At 51.6% G+C, this 16904-nt stretch overlaps 1 protein-coding gene across 1 annotated transcript in view; it reads right to left on the bottom strand.

The window, feature by feature from the left end:
- Positions 1 to 16904, bottom strand: part of ca7 (carbonic anhydrase VII) — a 41833-nt gene that overhangs the window by 3478 nt on the left and 21451 nt on the right. Inside the window, exon 6 of the mRNA XM_085991868.1 lies at positions 8681 to 8836. Coding sequence (XP_085847994.1) covers positions 8681 to 8836 — 156 coding nt within the window. The remainder of the gene's footprint in view (positions 1 to 8680; positions 8837 to 16904) is intronic.

Raw genomic sequence — 16904 nt, 5'->3', positions numbered from 1 at the left:
GCGGCACCCGATGCGGTGCGGCAGGCTCGGGAAGTGCAGGCCTCCTCCTTCCCTTAAGGAGGAGCTGCCTGCACCCGATCGCGGCCCGCGAAAATCTTTTAAAAAATGAGCCCGGCACCTTGGACAAGTGCCGGGCTTGCTTCTGTTCCGGGGGGGGGGGGGGGGGGGGGGAAGTCCGGGGAGGGAGCTGCGGCCAGGCGGCCGGCGGGAAAGCGGCCGGCCGCCGCGGGGCCTTTAATGCGCCGGCGCAAAGACTCGTAAGACTCTGTTGCCAGAGTCTTAGTTGCGGCTGTCACGGGCGAGGCGGCCGCAACTGAATTTCGGCGCTGGGGCCCGTCGGCATGGCAACCGGGACGCTGCGCACACCGATGACGTCATCGGTGCCGGCGCAGCGCTACCGGTCTACCGCGGCGTAAGGGCCCCAGGCAATTTCGGCGCCGGCGCCAAATGCAGCGCTAGGCCCTGTAGCGCCGCAAAATCGGCGCTAAGGGCACTCAATTTCTAGGCCACATTCTTTGCATTAACCAACAGCAGTTTCGTTAGCATTGAGGAATGTGACACTTTCTCATTGAAACATAAGATGTAATTTTTCCACTCCTTTCCCCCCACCCCCACCCTTTCCTTTTGTTTCGCTCTGACACCTGGCAGCTATCCCTTGCCCTGCCAGTACACTTTACACCCAATCTCAGCCTATTACCATCTCGTCTAGCTTCTAACACCTTTTATTGTCTCTTTTGTACTTCTTTCGTTTCTTTTATCCGATCGCAGCCCTGCCTCCGATCTATCTTTTCTTTCCAGTTTTGAACAAGGGTTCGACCCGAAACGTCAACTCAAATTTCTGTCCACGGATGTTGCCTGACCTGCTGAGTTTTTCCAGCATTTTCTGTTGTTATTTAAGATTCTGAGGGGGATTGACAGGGTAGATGCTGAGAGATTGTTTCCCCTGGCTGGAGAGTCTAGAACCAGGGGGCACAGTCTCAGGATAAGGGGTTGGCCATTTAGGACTGAGATGAGGAGGAATGTCTTCACTCAGAGGGTGGTGAATCTTTGGAATTCTCTACCCCAGAGCGCTGTGGAGGCTCAGTCGTTGAGTATATTCAAGACAGAGATTGATGGATTTTTGGACTCTAGGGGAATCAAGGGATATGGAGATCGGGCGGGAAAGTGGAGTTGAGGTCGAAGATCAGCCATGGTCTTATTGAATGGCAGAGCAGACTCGAGGGGCCGTATGGCCGACTCCTGTAAAGATGAGAATTTTAAAATCAATCGCTGGATATTTAACCACGGGGGCCTTGGGAGGTACACTGAGTTTGCCACGGTTCCCCCCACCACCGTGTGATTTCTAGCCAGGGTCACTGGACAGTGATCGGAAGTGTGAGCCTGTGGTTGAGAATTCGTTAAACACATGGAGAGATGCAAAGAAAAACCATCGAGAGAAGTCCAGAAATGCCAGTTCTAGCCACACTTGACAAACGGTCCTTAAAGGGTTTGTTATTTCAAATGCCCAGTGGGTTTTTGGAACGGATCTTTGGCTGAACGAGCTGACCTTTTAATTCAGAATCTTTTCTTTGAATTGATGCACAATGTCTTTCCCTCATTGAGGTCTTTAAAATGATGAAGGGGTTCGATAGGGTGGAGGGAGAGAAACTATTTCCACTTGTGGGCGAGTCCAGAACATACGGCACAGAAACAGGCCATTCGGCCCAACCAGGCCATGCTCCACTCGAGCCTCCTCCCATCTTTCCTCATCTAACTCTGTCAGCATAACCCTCTATTCCCTTCTCCCTCATACGCTCATCTAGCCGACACAGGCAGAGACAGAGACTTTCACGATCTCAGGATGTCCCAAAGCACTTTACAGCCAATGATAAGGGGTAAGCCATTTAGGACAGGGATGAGGAGGAATTTCTTCACCCAGAGAGTGGTGAACCTGTGGAATTCTCTACCACAGAAGACAGTTGAGGCCAATTCATTAAATATATTCAAGAAGGAGTTAGATATATTTCTTAAGGCTAAAGGGATCAAGGGATATGGGGAGAAAGCAGGGACAGGGTACTGAATTTGGATGATCAGCCATGATCGCATTAAATGGCGGAGCAGGCTCGAGGGGCCGAATGGCCGACTCCTGCTCCTAGCTTCTATGTTTCTATTTAAAGTGTAGTCACTGCTGTAATGAAGGGAATTGATGTATTTGAAGGGAGGCTTGATGCTTACACAGGGGAGAAGGGAAGAGAGATACAGGGGGCTGGGGAAAGAGGTAATTAGGGTGGGAGGAGGCTCACGTGGAGTATAAACACCAGCTCAGACCGGTTGGGCTGAATGGCCTGTTTCTGTGATGTAAATTCTATGCGCTGCAGAGAGAATGACAAAAACAATACAATGGCAATCAGACCGCCTGCTGATTAACGGCGGGCAGGGGAGGAGAAATAAAGGGCACACTCTCATCAGAGGGGTGCGAGAGAATGGGGGCAGACTGCAGGCACACAGGAGACTTGATGGCAGATCAGTGAGTCACCACAGTGACACAGAACAAGGGCAGACACAATGACGCTGGTGCAAGGACAGGCTTTATATATAACGTGAAGTCTACAGCCTGTTTGGTGGGGGGGGGCGGTGGAGAGACGAAAAGGAAGAAAAAGATTGTCTCACACTGCAGCAATTAAATGTTACACGCACCGAATCTCCCCTCCCACAATGGCTTTAACCCTTCAGGTATTTGTCGGCAGTCGTGCTTCCAGATCAGTCAGTGTCTGCACATGGTATTTATACAGTGTGTATCAGTGCTCCGCAGACAGGAGCTAGGGACAGCGACACCGCCCCCCCCCCCCACCCAGTCAACCCCCACCAATACCCTCTCACTCCCCCACCCTCACCCCTCACGCCCCCAACCGGATTAATGGCCCCCAACAGGGCACCAGAGTGTGAAAGAGTGGGTGGACAGAAGGACGGTCAGAGAGAGGCAGAGAGGGGGGGGGTGGGGGGGAGGGGAGAAAGAGGGGAAGAAAAGGGAAAGTGAGAAAGAGGGGGAAGGGAGAGAGCGCGAGAGAGAGAGAGAGAGAGACACAGAGAGAGGCAGAGAGGGGCAGAGAGGGGCAGAGAGGGGCAGAGAGAGAGAGCGAGCGCGCGAGCGCCAGAGAGCGAGCGAGAGAGCGCGCGCCAGAGAGCGAGCGAGCGAGCGCGCGCACGCCAGCCAGAGAGCGAGCGAGCGAGCGCGCGCGCGCACGCCAGCCAGAGAGCGAGCGAGCGCGCCAGCCAGAGAGCGAGCGAGCGAGGCGCGCGTGCGCCAGCCAGAGAGCGAGCGAGCGAGAGCGCGCGCCAGCGAGCGAGAGCCAGCCAGAGAGCGAGCGAGCGAGCGCGCGCGCGCGCCAGCCAGAGAGCGAGCGAGCGAGCGCGCCAGCCAGAGAGCGAGCGAGCGAGCACGCCAGCCAGAGAGCGAGCGAGCGCACGCGCGCGCCAGCCAGAGAGCGAGCGAGCGCGCCAGCCAGAGAGCGAGCGAGCGAGCGAGCGCGCGCGCGCCAGCCAGAGAGCGAGCGAGCGCGCGAGAGAGAGCCCAGAGAGAGAGCGCGCGCGCGCGCCAGCCAGAGAGAGAGCGCTGCGCGCGCCACAGAGAGAGAGAGCGCGCGCGCGCCAGAGAGAGAGAGCGCGCGCGCGCCAGCCAGAGAGAGCGCGCGCGAGAGAGAGCGCGCGCGCCAGAGAGAGAGAGCGCGCGCGCGCCAGAGAGAGAGAGCGCGCGCGCGCCAGAGAGAGAGCGCGCGCGCGCCAGAGAGAGAGAGAGCGCGCGCGCGCGCCAGCGAGAGAGAGCGCGCGCGAGCGCCAGCGAGAGAGAGCGCGCGCGAGAGAGAGAGAGAGAGCGCGCGCGCGCCAGAGAGAGCGCGCGCGCGCCAGAGAGAGAGCGCGCGCGCGCCAGAGAGAGAGAGCGCGCGCGCGCCAGAGAGAGAGAGCGCGCGCGCGCGCGCCAGAGAGAGAGAGCGCGCGCGCGCGCGCCAGAGAGAGAGAGCGCGCGCGCGCGCGCGCCAGAGAGAGAGAGCGCGCGCGCGCGCCAGAGAGAGAGAGCGCGCGCGCGCGCCAGAGAGAGAGAGAGCGCGCGCGCCAGAGAGAGAGAGCGCGCGCGCCAGAGAGAGAGAGCGCGCGCGCCAGAGAGAGAGAGAGCGCGCGCCAGAGAGAGAGAGAGCGCGCGCCAGAGAGAGAGAGAGCGCGCGCGCGCCAGAGAGAGAGAGAGCGCGCGCGCCAGAGAGAGAGAGAGCGCGCGCGCCAGAGAGAGAGGCCGCCAGAGAGAGCGGCCGCCAGAGAGAGCGAGCGCGCGGCAGAGAGAGAGAGCGCGCGCCAGAGAGAGCGCCAGAGAGAGAGAGACAGAGCGCGCCAGAGAGAGAGCGCGCGAGCGAGAATAAATGTCCAATTTTCTTGAAGTTTAACAGTGCCTTTGAACCTCCTGCCCTCCAGCTCCTCTGAAATCCTTTACGCCATTAACCATATCTCTATAACCTTTTGATACAATTAAATTTATCTAATGATTTGACAGAGTAATCTTTAATGCACTCTATAAACAGCAAATGTCACAAAGGCCCATTGGAAACTGTTAACGATCAATTTCATTGGAAAAGCCACAAGTGAGATAAGGGATATTAATGGAGTGGGCCGGGAGTACAGGTAGACTATCCTTTATCCGAAAACCTCGGGACCAGCCGCGTTTCGGATAAAGGAGAATTTCGGATTTCGGAAGGTGGGTCGGCAGGGGTCCGCGGGGGGGGTCGGCGGGGGTCCGCGGGGGGGTGGGGGGTCGGCGGGGGGTCGTGCGCACGACTTACGCTGACGCTCAGCGTAAGTCAGTCGGGGTCGGCGGGGGTCGGGGTCGGCGGTTGTCGGGGCTGGCGGGGTCGGCGGTTGTCGGGGCCGGGGGGGTCGGCGGTTGTCGGGGCCGGCGGGGGGGTCGGCGGTTGTCGGGGTCAGCGGTTGTCGGGGCCGGCGGGGTCCGCGGGGGGGGTCGGCGGTTGTCGGGGCCGGCGGGGTCCGCGGGGGGGGTCGGCGGTTGTCGGGGCCGGCGGGGTCCGCGGGGGGGGGGTCGGCGATTGTCGGGGCCGGCGGGGGGGGGGGCGGGGGGGGTCGTGCGCACGACTTACCCTTTATCCGAACTTCCGAAACCGGAACCCTCTAAAAACCGAAGGTTTTTTCGTTCGTACGCACGACTTACGCTGAACGAAAAAACCTTCGGTTTTTAGAGGGTTTCGGTTTTCGGAAGTCCGGATAAAGGGTAGTCTACCTGTATTGAAAAAAGCCAAATTCTGCTTTAACTATTGAGCCAGAGAGGTTTACAGCACAGGAGGTGGTCATTTGGCCCATCGAGCCTGTGCAATCCGAAACTAATCCCATTCCCGATATCTTCCTCTGCTTAAAATATTTATGCGATTCTCTCTTAGATGCAATGGTTTTTGCCTCAACTCCTGCCTGTGGCATAGCATTTCATAAAAAGACTTCCATTTCTATAGCGCCTTTCATCACCTCAGGACATCACAAAGCGCTTTACAGCCAATGAAGTACTTTTGAAGTGTGGTCACTGTTGTAATGTAGGAAACGCAGCAGCCAATTTGTGCACAGCAAGCTCCCACAAACAACAATGTGATAATGACCAGATCATCTGTCTTTTAATAATGTTGGTTGAGGGATAAATATCGGCCAGGACACCGGGGAGAACTACCCCGCTCTTCTTCACAATAGTGCCATGGAATCTTTTACATCCACCTGAGAGAGCAGACGGGGCATCGGTTTAACGTCTCATCCGAAAGACGGCACCTCCGACAATGCAGTATTCCCTCAGTACTACTTCGTCTTCTTCTTAGGCAGTCCCTCGGGAACCGAGGATGACTTGCTTCCACATTAAAAACGAGTTCTCAGGTGACTGATGAGTCCAATGCGGGAGCTACAGTCTCTGTCACAGGTGGGGCAGACGGTGGTTGAAGGGGCGGGTGGGTGGGGTGCTTGGGTTGACGTGCGCTGCCTGCGCTTGGCTTCCGCTTGGTCCTGGCGAAGAGACTCGAGGTGTTCAGCGCCTTCCCGGATGCTTCTCCTCCACTTTGTGCGGTCTTGGGCCAGGGATTCCCAGGTGTCAATGGGGATGTTGCACTTTTTCCAAGGAGGCTTTGAGGGTGTCCTTGAAGCGTTTCCTCTGCCCACCTGGGGATCTCTTGCCGTGCCGGAGCTCCGAGTAGAGCGCTTGTTTTGGGAGTCTCGTAAGCTCCCTCAGCACTGCACTGGGAGCGTCAGCCTAGATTTTTGTGCTCCAGTCTCTGGAGTGCGACTTGGACCCACAACTTTCTGACTCAGAGGCGAGAGAGAGAGTGCTGCCCACTGAGCCACGGCTGACACTTGCTCCCAACACTCTGATGGGTTCTCAGGCGCTCTGATGGCCTCCCTGAAGATGATCCAGGTCACGCTCTCATGTGAGAAGAGGTGTGGTCAGGGAGCCTGTGTACGTCCAGTAATCCCTGCAATTGGGCAGGAGATACTGTGGATCAGTCATTAAACTGTGGCCGGGGAGTGAAGACAATTGGGCTAGAAATTCATTATAGCCAAGGAATGGGCGGTGTTAGGACAAAAGATGGTGAATTAGCGCCAGGCGAAAATGCTCTAGACAGCACGCAAAATTCATCCTCACTACTCAAAAAAAATGATTGGAGTCTTAAATCAAGTCTAAAAACCCAAGCTCATTGGCGTTAAACTTAAAGGCTGAATCAATAATGGGTGCAGTCCAATCGCAACTCATGGCCCAGAAATTCGGGTCCTCACAGGTGAGTACGCGCTGTGTACTCACCCATAGGGCCAATGGAAGTGCCGGTTTCGTGCATGCACTGCACGTGCGCTGGAAACCGGAACTTCCATTCTCTTGAAGGAAGGGGTTCGAAGGTCAAACGTATGCGCCAGAGAGGCAGCGCGTAGACCTGGAACTTCCGATTTTTTCCACAGCTTTTTCAGTGCGGGTAAGTCTCCAGCAGCTGCGCGTGGAAAAAGCAGGCGCAGGGCCTGCTTTCAACAAGGTAAGAGGTGAAGTAAGTAAAATTAAAACATTTTTTCCACAGGTTTATCATTTTAAAATACTTTAAAGGTAAGTTACGTTTATTTTTAGCCCCATTAAAAACTTTAATTAATTTTTTCAAAAATTTTAATTTTTGTTTAAAATAGTTAATTTATGTAATTTCGTTATTTTAAAAATGTGATTAAAAAAATGTTTTTGAAGTTTTACTTAGGTTTTGGGGCCGATCTCTATTCATAGATTTGACAGGTCTTCCTGTCAAATCTATGAATGGAGATTCCCTGCTCCAATTGGCTTCCCATGGCCCACGTGATCCCAGGGACGCTGCGAACTAACTGCGCCCCTGGGATACGCGTGCCCTGCACACTGGCAGCTGGAGCTGGCCCAGGATCGGAATTCCACGCAGGCCCACAGCACAACAGCAGGTGCGCTAGGTAAATGCAGGTCGGGGGCTTGCGCCCGCAGGAAGCCTCCAACCCGAATTTCTGGGCCAATATTGCCACAGGCTTTCTTCACTATTTAAAGGAGGTTCATTGATGCTGCAGCACCTCATTCTCAGCATTGTTGGTTGTGCAGCTGCCTCAACAAGCATAAGGACAAGGAGAAGGAGCACTTATTTACAAATCTTCATGGCAGATCGCCGCCCCAGGGAGAGAGCCTGCAGGTTTTCCCCATGAAGCTTTGGAGGCATTGGTTTTAGCACTGGAAAGAAGGTGGGCAGTCCTATACCCACCAACTGGCAGGAGGCCCTCGCCCCAAGTCTGCTGCACTATGTGGAGGGAGGTGGCACACCACATCATGGACCAGCCATCCGGAAGCCCGATTTGTCCGGCTGCCTCCTCCTTCCCTCCTGTTCCTCGCCCTCTTCCTCCTCATCCTCATTCTCCTTGCACATGTTCCCATCTTTCTCGCTGCCTACGTTCCCTCCGCCGTAGATCCTGGAGAGCGAGGTGGCCTGCCAGTACAGCCCCCGTTAATTTTACCAAGTGTAGCAGTTTGAATCTTTGAAGAATAAATGTAGCTACTTTTTAGTTGCCACAACACTCCTGATACAAAAGAACCTTGAAATTACTGAATGAAACTGTTGCAGTGGGTGAAAGTAATAAAAAAAACTGAAAACTGTGCTAACCTGACAGCTGCGAGTGATTACTGATGATCCCTTTATAATAACATCCCTGGAACCAGCTCACTGGTGCTGCATGCCAACTCTCCCTGTCGGTGTTTACTCCAGGCAGTGAGGTAAGTGGCGAGAATCAATTTTGCAAATTGGGCGGTCAGTGAGCATTGCACACTCACTGACGTCATGATCTACTGGACATCAACGTTTCTGGTGGCGCTACAGGGAGCCGGATTTGGCGTGTGGCGCTGGATTCGCCTCGTCCTGATGATACTGGTCTAGTGCCCCATTAGCACCATCTACTGGTGCTAACGGAACGAATTTTGCCCCCAATATCTTCAGTCTTCCTTTAGTTGGAGGAAATTTCTACTCATCCAGTACTAGATGTCGGACAAGCAGTCTGACAAATCGGAGACAGTGGAGGGGTCGAGAGAGGTGGTGGTGCGGTACAGCAGGATGTCGGCAGCGAACCTTGAATTCCTGGAGACTCCAGGATAATCCTGGAAGGTTGGCAACCCTAGTTACAGGAGGTCACTCACCTGTTTCTCGGACACATTGATGGGCTCCTTGAAGACAATCCAGGTCACGCTCTCGTGGAGAGGAGGTGTGGTCAGAGAGCCTGGGTACGTCCAGTAGTCCCTGCATTTGGGCAGGAGACACTGTGGGTCAAAGTCCTTAAACGGGGCCTTTGTTTCCTGGCAAGAGATCAATACAGATTTGGTTTCAAAAATGGCCAGCTCAGGCTGGAGAGAGATCCAGTCACATTAACTCAGCTCAGTGTTTATCAGATTAACAGCAACTGTGCATATAAACACAAGAATTAGGAGGAGTAGGCCAAGCAGCCCCTCCAGCCTGGTCCATCATTCAATAAGATCATCTTCTACCTCAACTCCAATTTCCCGCCCGATCCCATATCCCTCGATTCCCTTCATGTCCAAAAATCAATCGATCTCAGCCTTGAATATACTCAACAACTGAGCATCCACAGCCCTCTGGGGCAGAGAATTCCAAAGATTCACAACCCTCTGAGTGAAGAAATTCCTCCTCATCTCAGTCCTAAATGGTCGACCCCTTATCCTGAGACTATGCCCCCTAGTTCTAGACACTCCAGCCACACAGCTACCTGGACTACACTTCCTCCCACCCAGCTTCCTGTAAGGACTCTATTCCATTCTCCCAGTTTCCCCGTCTCTGCCACATCTGTTCTGACGATGCCACCTTCCATACCAGTGCTTCCGATATGTCTTCCTTTTTCCTCAACCGAGGATTCCCCTCTACTGTGGTTGACACGGCCCTCGACCATGTCCATTCCATTTCCCGCACTTCTGCTCTCATCCCTGCCCCTCCCTCCCGGAACCAAGATAGGGTTCCCCTTGTCCTCACCTTTCACCCCACCAGCCTCCACATGCAACAGATCATCCTCCACCATTTCCGCCACCTCCAGCGTGATCCAACCACGAAACACATCTTCCCCTCACCTCCCCTTTCAGCATTCCAAAGGGACCGCTCCCTCCGCAACACCCTGGTCCACTCCTCAATCACCCCCAACAGCCCCTCCCCTCCCCACGGCACCTTCCCGTGCAAGCGCAGGATATGCAACACCTGCCCTTTTACCCCCTCCCTTCCCACTGTCCAGGGCCCCAAACACGCCTTCCAGGTGAAACAGCAATTTACTTGTACTTCTTGCAATCTAGTATACTGTATTCGCTGCTCACGATGTGGTCTCCTCTACATTGGGGAGACAAACGCAGATTGGGTGACCGCTTTACGGAACACCTCCGTTCAGTCCACAAGCGTGACCCCGAGCTTCCGGTCGCCTGTCACTTTAATTTTCCACTCCACTCCCACTCTGATCTCTCTGTCCTCGGGCTATTGCATTGTTCCAACGAAGCTCAACGTAAGCTCGAGGAACAGCACCTCATCTTTCGATTGGGCACTTTACAGCCTTCTGGACTCAAGATTGAGTTCAACGATTTCAGACCATAACCCCTACCTCCATTTTTTCAGGCGGCAGCTGTTGATGATTCTGCCATCCCCATTTGCAACATTTAATCTCTCCTGCCTTCCATCCTATCACAGACCTTCCCCTTTGTTCTTTCCTCTCCTTCCCCTCCCCCCTTTCCCTGCCCTTGCTTAAAACCTGTTACATCTCTAACTTTTTCCAGTTCTGACGAAGGGTCCCAGACCTGAACCATTAACTCTGTTTCTCTCTCCACGGATGCTGCCTGACATGCTGAGAATTTCCAGCATTTTCTGTTGTCATTTGAAACATCTACTTTATCAAGCCTATTAAGAATTTTATATATTTCAATGAGATCACCTCTCCTTCTTCTAAAGTCTAGGGAATATAGGCCGAGTCTACTCAATTGCTTTTTAGCAAGTAATTGATTTTTTTTTTTTAACATTTATTATCAGATTGTAGGCCTCACTGACGAGGCTTGCTCATGAGGAGGCAACTGAGAGTTTTGCCGGGTCAAATGGCCTCCTTCTGTGCTGTATGGTTCTATAATTCTATGATTTATTGCCCACCTCCAGTGGCCCCAAGAAGGTGGTGATGAGCCGACTTCTTGAACTGCTGCAGTAATAGACCGTCATAACTGAGTGGCTCGCTCGGCTAATTCAGAGGGCAACTAAGAGCCAACCACATTGGTGTGGGACTGGGGTGGCAGGAATGACGTATGAGGAGAGATTGGGTCGATTAGGCCTATATTCGCTAGAGTTTAGAAGAATGAGAGGGGATCTCATTGAAACTTATAAAATTCTAACAGGACTAGACAGACTAGATGCAGGAAGGATGTCCCCGATGGCGGGGGAGTCCAGAACCAGGGGTCACAGTCTAAGGATAAGGGGTAAGCCATTTAGGACAGAGATGAGGAGGAATTTCTTCACCCAGAGAGTGGTGAACCTGTGGAATTCTCTACCACAGAAGGCAGTTGAGGCTAATTTATTAAATATATTCAAGAAGGAGTTGGATATATTTCTTAAGACTAAAGGGATCAAGGGATATGGGGAGAAGGCAGGGACAGGGTACTGAATTTGGATGATCAGCCATGATCTCATTGAATGGCGGAGCAGGCTCGAGGGGCCGAATGGCATACTCCTGCTCCTATCTTCTATGTTTCTATGGGTCACGTGTAGGCCCAGACCGTGTCAGGACAGCAGGTTTCCTGCCCTAAAAAGGACATTCGTGAACCTGTTGAGGTTTTTACGACAATCCAGTTACTTTTACTGAACCCTATGGCAGTTTTGCAAAAGTGCCATAGGAGCAGGAGGAGGCCATTCAGCCCCTCGAGCCTACTCCGCCATTCGATGAGATCATGGCCGATCTGTGACCTAATTCCATATACCCGCCCTTGCCCCAATCCCTTAATACTTTTGGTTAACAGAAAGCTATCAATCTCAGATTTAAAATTAACAATTGATCTAGCATCAATTGCTGTTTGTGGAAGAGAGTTCCAAACTTCTACCACCCTTTGTGTGTAGAAGTGTTTCCTAACTTCACTCCTGAAAGGTCTGGCTCTACTTTTTAGTCTATGCCCCCTAGTCCTAGACTCCCCAACCAGCAGAAATAGTTTCTCTCTATCTACCCTATCTGTTCCCCTTAATAGCTTGAAAACTTCGATCAGATCACCCCTTAACCTTTTAAATTCTAGGGAATACGCCCCTAGTTTGTGTAATCTCTCCTCGTAACTTAACCCTTGGAGTCCAGGTATCATTCTGGTAAACCTACGCTGCACTCCCTCCAAGGCCAATATATCCTGCCTAAGGTGTGGTGCCCAGAACTGCTCCCAGTGCTCCAGGTGTGGTCTAACCAGGGCTTTGTACAGCTCCAGCATAACTTCTACCCCCTTGTATTCTAGTCCTCTAGATATAAAGGCCAGCATTCCATTAGCCTTTTTGATTATTTTCTGTACCTGTTCATGACATTTTAGTAATCTATGTACCTGGACCCCCAAATCTCTTTGGACCTCCACTGTTTTTAGCTTTTCACCATTTAGAAAGTACTCTGTTCTATCCTTTTTAGGTCCAAAGTGGATGACCTCACGTTTGCCTACATTGAAATCCATTTGCCACAGTTTTGCCCATTCACTCAATCTGTCAATATCACTTTGTAACTTTATGCTTCCATCTATACTGCTTACTATGTCGCCTATCTTTGTGTCATCAGCAAATTTGGATACATGACATTCTATCCCATCATCTAAGTCGTTAATAAATACGATGAATAGTTGAGGCCCCAACATAGATCCCTGCGGGACGCCAATAGTCACATCCTGCAAATGAGAATACTTGCTCATTATCCCATGGTGGGATTTAAACTCACGTTCTCTGGATTACTAGTCCAGTAACATGACCACACACGGCAGTACCCCTTATGATTGGATGAAGCACTGCAGACATCCAACGCCAAAAGACCCTTTCATCGTCAAAATGTGTCAATGGGGCAGCTCATTCACAAGTGCGTCAAGCAAACCACTTTCCCCCTTATTATTTGCAAACCCAGAATGAGAAATCAGATTAAAGCACACATCAGGACAGAAATGACACACGGTTTGCCCGATGGGCCTTCGTCCCCTGATAAATAGGTTCACGGCACTCCCCCAGTGCTGCGCTGGCGTTTCAGCCAAGATTATGCGCTCAGGTCCTTGGGAGCGTGACTTACCCTCACAACCTTCTGACTCGGAGCAAAGAATGCCACCCACCAGCGAGCTGCGGCCGACACAGCACTGCTGACAAAGACCCGCTTGAATGTGGCACTTTAATTAAAAATGGCCAGCACCTGAAACCCGGGAGGCGACGAGGTAAACAAACAGTTAACTCGAGACCTTGGCAGAAACATCCTGCAGGTTAACCCCTCCTACAGTCAGGGTCTCCTAACCTCTCAGCCAGCTCGAACTCGCCCACCCCCACAAAAAAAAATGGGTACTCAGCATCCACTACTCCCAAATGAGCTACCCGTATAATTCAGAGCATCACGGTAACACCCTGCTGTTCAAAACAAAATTCATTCTTGGGATGCGGTCATTGCTGGCAATGCCGGCATTTATTGCCCATCCCTAGTTGCCCAGATCTGATACAAGCGAGTGTCTTGCTCGGGAGGGAGAAAGAAAAAGAAAGATGGCAGCCAATTTGAGCATAACAAGATCCCACAAACAGTAATGTAATAATAAATAGATTCAGTGATGTTGGTTGAAGAATTAATTTTTTTTTATATTCACTCGCAGGATGTGGGCGTCGTTGGCCAGTCCCAGCATTTATTGCCCATCTCTAACTGCCCTTGAGAAGGTGGTGGTGAGCCACCTTCTTGAACCGCTGCAGTCCGTGTGGTGAAGGTACTCCCGCAGTGCTGTTGGGGAGGGAGTTCCAGGATGTTGACCCAGTGAGGATGAAGAAATATTGGCCAGGACACTGGGGAGAACTCCCCTGCTCTTCTATAAATAATGTCATTGGATTTTTTTTTTAACGTCCACTCGAGGGGGCCTTGGTTTATCTGAAAGACGGCACCTCCAACAGTGCAGCACTGGGAGTGCCAGCCTAGATTATGTGCTCGAGTCTCTGGAGTGGGACCAGAATCCAAAACCCTTTGGGAGGCGAGAGTGCTGCCCACTGAGCCACGGCTGACGCGAGAGTCAACCACGTTGGTGAGGGACGGGCCCGGACCGGGTAAGGACGGCAGGCTTCCTTCCTTAAAAGGACATCAGTGAACCCGTTGGGCTTTTAACGACAATCCGACAGTTTCATGGTCACCATTACTGACACCGGCTTTTTATTCCCAAATTCAAATTCTTAAGACTGCCATGGAGGGATTTGAACTTACGTCCTCTGGATTATTATCTGAGGAAGGATGTTCTTGCCATGGAGGGAGTGCAGCGAAGATTCACCAGGCTGATACCTGGGATGGCAGGAATGACGTATGAGGAGAGATTGGGTCGATTGGGCTTATACTCGCTGGAGTTTAGAAGAATGAGAGGGGATCTCATTGAAACTTATAAAATTCTAACAGGACTAGACAGAGTAGATGCAGGAAGGATGTTCCCGATGGTGGGGGAGTCCAGAACCAGGGGTCACAGTCTAAGGATAAGGGGTAAGCCATTTAGGACTGAGATGAGTAGGAATTTCTTCACCCAGAGAGTGGTGAACCTGTGGAATTCTCTACCACACAAGGCCAATTCATTAAATATATTCAAGAAGGAGTTGGATATATTTCTTAAGGCTAAAGGGATCAAGGGGTATGGGGAGAAAGCAGGGACCGGGTACTGAATTTGGATGATCAGCCATGATCTCATTAAATGGCGGAACAGCCTCGAGGGGCCGAATGGCCTACTCCTATCTTCTATGTTTCTATTATCCAGTAATAGAGCCGCTGCACTAGCGTACCCTCAGGGGGTATTGAGCCACACGGAGCAGAGCTGATCTCAGTGGGGCAACAGTAGGGAGTGTCACCGTTGGCCTCAGCACCTTTTTGGGTGGGAGGGGGAAGAAAAAAATATTCCTTAATATTTATCCCTCAATCAACATCACTAAAAAACAGATGATCTGGTCAGGATCACATTGCTGCGTGTGGGAGCTTGCTGTGCGTAAATTGGCTGCCGCGTTTTCCTGCATTACAACAGTGACCATACTTCAAAAAAAGTAATTCATTGGCTGTAAAGCGCTTCGAGACGTCCCGAGGTTGCGAAAGGCGCCGTAGAAATACAAAAACTTTTCTTTTCCTTCTTTCTCTGTCACTTGCGAGGTCAGCCTGTTGGAGCAGGCAGATATCCAGGGCTCACACAGGCTAAGGGAGCGAATGGTTTTCACACCACTTGCTCCACACAGCGACTGCGGGCCAGTCACTTCACTCGCTCGCTATCAGGGAACTGGCTCACATGAATGACCCCAGGACCTCTGGTCAAAGTTGTAAATAATTCAGCGTCAGCTCTTGGCTGATTTATGGCAGATTGTGACCCCCACCCCGTGGGAGAGTCGCCTAATCCGGGTGCCAAATGGCTGAGAGAAACATTCCCGTCACTGTGATTTGTAACCTCCTTCAAAACGTGACGCTAACTACAGCAACACGAGTATCGTTCCCCCGAGGCCCCCTCCTTCAGATCTCTCATTTGTATACTGGAACCACAATATGATGCGGTTAAACAAGTTCACTGCATTAATACTGCAGGAATTGGAGCAGCAGGAATATAAACCGAAATCACAGTCCATCGAAGACCACCCCTCGTGTACCCCAACTCCCCCAAAGGTCATCCTACAAGGGCCCAAACTCTCCCATCGTAGCCTATTTCCACCCCCGTCTCATCCTTGTTTTTGTTACCTCGAGACTTGACTATTCCAACGCACTCCTGACCGGCCTCCCGCCCTCCATAAACCTGAGCTCCTCCAAAACTCCGCTGCCCGTGTCCTAACTCGCACCAAGTCCCGTTCACCCATCACCCCCTGTGCTCACTGCCCCGTGTCCTAACTCGCACCCAGTCCCATTCACCCATCACCCCCTGTGCTCACTGCCCCGTGTCCTAACTCGCACCAAGTCCCGTTCACCCATCACCCCCTGTGCTCACCGACCGACATTGGCTCCCAGTCCGGCAAATTTAATATTTTCACCCTTTTGTTCACAATCCCTCCATGGCCTCACCCCTCTTTATCTCTGTGACCTCCTCCAACCCACAACCCTCAGAGATATCTGCGCTCCTCTAATTCTGGCCTCTTGAGCGTCCCGGATTTTAATCACTCCACCATTGGCGGCCATGCCTTCAGGTGTCTCGGTCCCAATCTCTGAAATTCCCTCCCTAAACCGCTCCGCCTCACTCTACTTCTTTAAGGTGCTCCTCAAAACTTTCCCACCTTGTTCAAGAAGGGGTGTAAGGACAATCCTAGTAACTACAGGCCGGTCAGTTTAACATCAGTGGTGGGTAAAGTTTTTGAAACAATAATCAAGGAAAAAAATTAACGGGTGCTTGGAGAGGTTTAAGCTAATTAAGGAGAGCCAACACAGATTTGTAAAAGGCAGATCGTGTTTGACTAATCTAATTGAATTTTTTGATGAAGTAACAGGGAAGATCGATGAAGGAAATGCAATGGATGTTGTCTACATGGATTTTAGGAAGGCATTTAACAAAGTACCACATAGAAGGCTGGTTAACAAAATTGAGGCTCATGGAAAAGGTGGGTCAGTGGCAGCTTGGATAAGGAATTGGCTTAAGGACAGAAAACAGCGAGTTGTGGTAAATGGCTGTTTTTCCAGACTGGAGGATGGTAGACAGTGGTGTTCCCCAAGGGTCAGTGCTGGGGCACTGCTTTTTTTGATATATATAAATGACCTGGATATTGGAATACAAAGTAGAATTTTCTAAATTTACCTATGACACCAAACTTGGGAGTATGGCAAACAGTGAGGATGATACCAATCGACTGCAACAGGACATAGAAAGGCTAGCAGAATGGGCAGACAAGTGGCAATGGAATTTAATGCAGAGAAGTGTGAGGTGATGCATTTTGGCAGAAGGAACAGGGAGAGGCAATATACACTTAATGGCACAGTTTTAAAGAGTGTGCAGGGACAGAGGGACCTGGGAGTTAATGTGCATAGGTCCCTGAAGGTGGCAGGACATATTGAGAGAGTGGTTAGCAAAGCATATGGGATCTTGGGTTTCATAAATAGAGGTATTGAGTACAAAAGTAGAGAAGTTATGCTGAACCTTTATAAAGCGCTGGTTAGGCCACAACTGGAGTATTGCGTCCAGTTCTGGTCACCACACTTTAGGAAGGATG

Source organism: Somniosus microcephalus, chromosome 6 (genome assembly GCF_052327205.1).
Source record: "Somniosus microcephalus isolate GS21.2 chromosome 6, FLI_Smic_1.0, whole genome shotgun sequence".
NCBI lineage: Eukaryota > Metazoa > Chordata > Chondrichthyes > Squaliformes > Somniosidae > Somniosus > Somniosus microcephalus.
The sequence above is the reverse complement of the archived record's forward strand: the minus strand, read 5'-3'. Positions and strand labels throughout refer to the sequence as shown.